At 31.2% G+C, this 5,301-nt stretch overlaps 1 protein-coding gene across 1 annotated transcript; it reads right to left on the bottom strand.

Moving 5' to 3' along the window:
- Positions 1-292: 292 nt before the first annotated feature.
- On the bottom strand, positions 293-1,220 carry LOC103412468 (uncharacterized). The gene is made up of 2 exons (XM_008351022.4): positions 757-1,220; positions 293-485 (listed from the first exon to the last, which is right to left on the bottom strand). Exons 1-2 carry the CDS (start codon positions 1,073-1,075, stop codon positions 457-459), a joined length of 348 nt encoding a protein of 115 aa, XP_008349244.2. The 5' UTR covers positions 1,076-1,220; the 3' UTR covers positions 293-456.
- Positions 1,221-5,301: the final 4,081 nt, after the last annotated feature.

Here is a 5,301-nt window from a genome sequence, read left to right as displayed (position 1 = left end):
TGCACTTACAAAATGAGGAGTTACCAGTACAAACAAAGATTAATAAAACTAAATATGAAGTTGTTCCTAAGCAGTTCATAATTTTTTTTTAACAAATAATAGTATTTACACTAAGGAGAAAGGGGTATGTTAAGACTCATAATGAGTTAACAATAATGAGGTTCAAATTCACCTTTAGCGATAATCAAATATAAGACCTCTCACTTATAAATGAAAAGAAATATCACTACACCGTAATACTAAGTGGCTGAACAATCCCTAATCAACAATTCATAACAAAATAAAAAATAAATAAAGAAAAATTACCGTATATTGGACCCTTCGAATGAGTTCACATAAACGATAAAGTACATATTAATTGTTTCAAATATATCATTACATCATATGACTGAGTCTTTTTTTAGTTCTTCCATTGGATGGCACTTTGTCTACAACCACAAGCACATATCGATCGCTTCAACCACTAACAGGAGGAACTGTATAACCTGCAGTACATATTTAAACTTTGTTAGAACAATGATCTCCAATATACCAAATTCTGCAGAAAAACACACACACACACACACATATATATATATTATTGTTTAATTCCTCTGTTTTGTGTTAAGTCCAACCACTTATAAGTTCTCTTATACCAAATAATTTATATATTACATGTGTGGGTATATATTACTAAGATTATAAATTAATTGAATAAGAGAGAGAGAGAGAGAGAGAGAGAGAGAGAGAGAGAGAGAGCTATGTTAGGGTTCTTACTTCCACACTTCATTCCCTTGGGAACAGGTTTACCGCAGTAGGAAACGACATGAACAACCTTATTCATGTCAACCATCTGTTCCACCTCCTTGGTCACGTGCTTACATGCGCATGGAATGTCCACTTGCCTAATCAACTCGCAGCATGCCTCGGATGGATCCGTCATGGGCGTGCCCTTTTGCACATAGGCTGCACATTGTGTTACAAGTCCTCCAATGTCAGCTCCGCATAACTGCCCAACAACCCCGCCAATCTCACCGGAGAATACAACTCCGGTGATGAAAAGGACGGCCAAACCCGCGAAGTGAAAATTGAGCATTTCCGTTTGTCTTTCTTTTGTGTTTTGTTTGCTGTTCTGTGTGTGTTAGATGTGATGTTGTGGGGGGTGAGTTGCGTGGTTTATATCAGGATTTTAAGGAAGCCATTTGAGGACACTTTGCATTTAGGATCTGGGATTTTGTACATCTGTGCATAACTTACGTTACATTTTTGGTTTGCTTTTGAATGGAGGGTTGCATCTTACATGTGAACACTTTTTACTTTTTAGATTAATTGTACGAAACGGAAGCGGATATGTCTCTTTATTTTTTTTTTCCCCAAAATTCTTCTCTTCTATCTCACTTCTCAATTCTTTTATGCTCCACTAATTAGAATCCCATATTGAAAAAGAAAAAGCTACTTAGGAGATCCTCATCTCGTACGCAATAAATAAAACAATCGAAGAAAATAAACTATGAAATTCTTTTTTAATGATTTTAAATTGATAGATTATCAATTAGTACTATTATCTAGTGATATTCTCTTTACTTGTGAGGTGAGAGGTTTCAGGTGAATTCAATACCAATTTACTCCTCCACCTCTTATGGCTAGTTTGAGATTGTTGTTCTTCTTTAAAAAAAAAACTATCTGCTGTGTTTTAAGAATAATCAGTTGTAACATAAAGCGGTTGAGTGTTTAATAAATTGTATTTTTAAAAATGTTGTGAGTATGAAAAACTGTGTAAAAGCGTTTGGTAAATTTAATGTAAAGTAATATAATCATAAATAATGACAAAAGTAGACATAGTAGTGTGGGCGGTGACAACGACAGTGGTGGTGATTGCAGTGCTATTGGCGGTGACAATGATATAAGGCTGGTGTTGATGACGACAATGATATAAGGCTGGTGGTTGCAGTCGTAGGTGGTGGCAACAACTATGGTTGCAATGGCAATGACATTAGCAATGGCAGTGGTTGTGGGGTTGACGATGGTGATGATGATAACAAGAATAATTGTAAGGGTATAATGGTGATGCGAATAGTGGGGTGTGGTGGTTGAGGCACAAAGGTTATAATGGTGGCAGTGGCGGTGGTTGTTGTGGCGGTTGTGGTGAAGGTGGCGGCGATGATGATAATAAAAGTTGTGGTAATGGGAATTGTCGTGACGGTGGTGGTGACGGTGGTGGTGAAGTTAGTGCTAGTGACGATTGTGGTGAAAGTGGCAATGTAAAGTTAGTGGTTTTAGTGGTAGGTGGTGACATTTACTTTGTTCTTCAAGGGAAAAAAAATTATGTAGAACGATAAATAATGTCCTTATGTTATTTTTAAAAATTACTGAAGGCTCACCGCTAAATATTACCGAAGGCTCACCGCTAAATTATGTAGAACGATAAATAATGTCCTTATGTAGAACGATAAATAATGTTCTTATTACATGAATTAAAAATAGTTATTGAAGGCTCACCGCTTTTTATAAAAATAGTTTTTAAAAGTAATCCACAGATGTTGTTTAGATGTCATTGCTTTAAAAATAAAATATTTTAATTTTATCACACTTTTTATTGACTTTAAAATGAAGCAGCTTTTGGTAAAAAAAATAAAATTACCAAACGGGGCCTTAATGTAAATATATCTTTTGTTTTAGACCTTTTTTAACATATTTGAACGACTAATCTCACGCCATGCCTTTAATAAGCCTTTTTTTTTTTTTTTTCTGTATCTTTCCATTAGTCACAAAGTTTACTTGTAAGAACATATAAGGTCCATTCTTTCATCGATTTGAATTCATATTCCCATAAGCACATACATTGCTTAGTTAGGCTACTGGTCCTTCTCACATGTGAGATCAAAATGTTGTACAAATCTATAGGGGTGGTGGTTTGTATGGGGTCCCAAACCGAAATTTTTAGGGACAGGAATTTGAAGACCAATCTCGAATAGAAATTTTTGTATTCCCAATTTTTTAAATTCCCAAAATGTTTTCGGTATTTCGGGATGAATTAGGACTGGATTTTGAGTTTTGGGCTTTTGGCTTGAAATTTGAGATTTTTGGGCTGTGGGCTAAAATTTGGGCTTTTGATCTAAAATTTTGTTGCCCAATTTCATCTCAAGTCAAATTGACGTTTCAAAGTTCCAAATTTGTAACATAAAATAGTTTTTTTATGAACAAATTTTTGAATTAACAAACAAAATAATTATTATCATGTGATTTAAAACTTGTAGTAAATTGAGTATTTTACTAAATTACCCTTCTTCCTTATAATCTATTGATTTAATAAAGGGGTTAAAATGGGAAAATCGTTATAACTTTCTATTTTCTTGTGCTCGAAAATTTGGAAAATGGACATGCGACACGCCAACGCATGACGCAATTTTAATTTCACTTTGGAACTCCCTCCTTGAGTGAATTTTTTAATTGTGATCAGAATAAGACTGTTACACCATATATTTTTATATAAATGATGAAAATTTATATTTTAAAGGTTTTTTATATGGAAAACTAATGAAAAGGGCTTGAAAACTTTAAGTTTTAATGATCAGGACAAAATAAAGGGTAAAGTGAATAGTACCATGATTGACTTTTTAGTGCAAAAATGTGGTTTTTCGTTAAAGTGAACAGTACCGGGTGCTTTTCGTTAAAGTTCCCTTTTTTATATTAGCACCCTATAAAATATTGAATGCACCTCACATTAAAATTTAATATTAAATAATTTATTTACCCTACTATACAATGACAATTTTGACCTTATTAAGTTTAAAAAAAAAAATCGAAATACACCCCAAATCACTTTTAACGTATTATTTATCTTCTTCAACTATCAAAATCTCTCTGACCCTCCATTGTTAAACAAAACCATAACCAATGAAACTACAAACATGTTGATTGAGAAAAATTATTTTTGACAAATGAAACACGAAATTGATGTTTCGGAAGCTTTACATGAGGTAAGACTTATTCTTTATTGTTTTAGTGATTTTGACGACATCGATAATTATTTAATCTTGCTTTTGCTGCGTTATTCAAGCTTTTATGTTCGTATTCATCTTTTTGGGATCACAGAGATTACATGAAGAATTAAACACCTAAAATTACCACCAAATATTAAAAACAGATGACATGGGTTTTAATGGTGGAATTGAAAACAACCCACATATACTTTAAATCTCAGGTGGCATCTTTTGTCAAAATTCCAGTTGGCATTTTTTGTCCAAATTAAAAGCTTTAAAAGATTTGAGAAATGTGTGGTGTATAGAAAATGTGGAGTGCATGTTAAAATGTAAGGTGTATATTGAGAATGTGAGGTGTGATGGTATTATGGAGAAATAAGTGGGGTGTATTAAGATAATTTTTCATTGAAAAAACAAATATAAGGTGTATTAAGTAGAAAACTTCATTTTAATCCTTGGCAAAAATGATTTTTTGATTAAAACCATGAGTAAGATCAAAATCTAATTTTAGTCCCTTGATACATTAATAACCTCATTTATTAATTATATTTTGATTTTTTTAATTATTTATCTTTTTCTTTCTAATTTTTAATGTATTAATTTTATTTCATTATAATTTTTATTTTCATTTCATTCATCGTAATATATTTTGCTGTGAACATTTAGATAAACTAATTTTTGTCGTACAATATATTTTGATGTACTTTATCTTCTTCATTTAGGTATATTAAATTCATTATAATACATTTCGGTGCATACATTTAGGTACACACATTTTGGTACATACATTTCGATACAAACATTTCGGTACATACATTTCGATATAAACATTTAGGTACATTAATTCAATATAACACATTTTCGGTACTAACATTTCAGTGCATACATTTCGGTACATACATTTAGGTATATTAATTTAATATAAATACATTTTGGTGCATATATTTAGGTACATACATTTCGGTAATAACATTTAAATATATTAGTTCAATATAATATATTTCGGTACTAACATTTAGGTACATTAATTGAGTCTTTCAAGTTTGAAGAATGTTAAATAAGATTAATAAATTAAAAAAATCTTTTTTGGTCAAAAAAATAAATTAAAATTTGTGTATTAATAAATTTAAATATTTAATGGGAGACATTAAATAAAATGCACATTAATTATTTTGAATTAAGGGCACATTAGGGACTAAAATCAATATTTAATCTAACACCAGGTTTTTTTTTAATTTTAATCTTCTTGAGAGATTAAAGTTTAAAAATCCCGTGTATTAAGTATGTAAGGTTTACTCGACAATTTATGGGAAGCCCTTTTTTAAATTATTAACCTTTT

The sequence above is a fragment of the Malus domestica genome, chromosome 02 (genome assembly GCF_042453785.1).
Source record: "Malus domestica chromosome 02, GDT2T_hap1".
In the NCBI taxonomy this organism is placed as follows: domain Eukaryota; kingdom Viridiplantae; phylum Streptophyta; class Magnoliopsida; order Rosales; family Rosaceae; genus Malus; species Malus domestica.
Note: the sequence above shows the minus strand (reverse complement) of the source record. Positions and strands in the feature narration are given on the sequence as shown.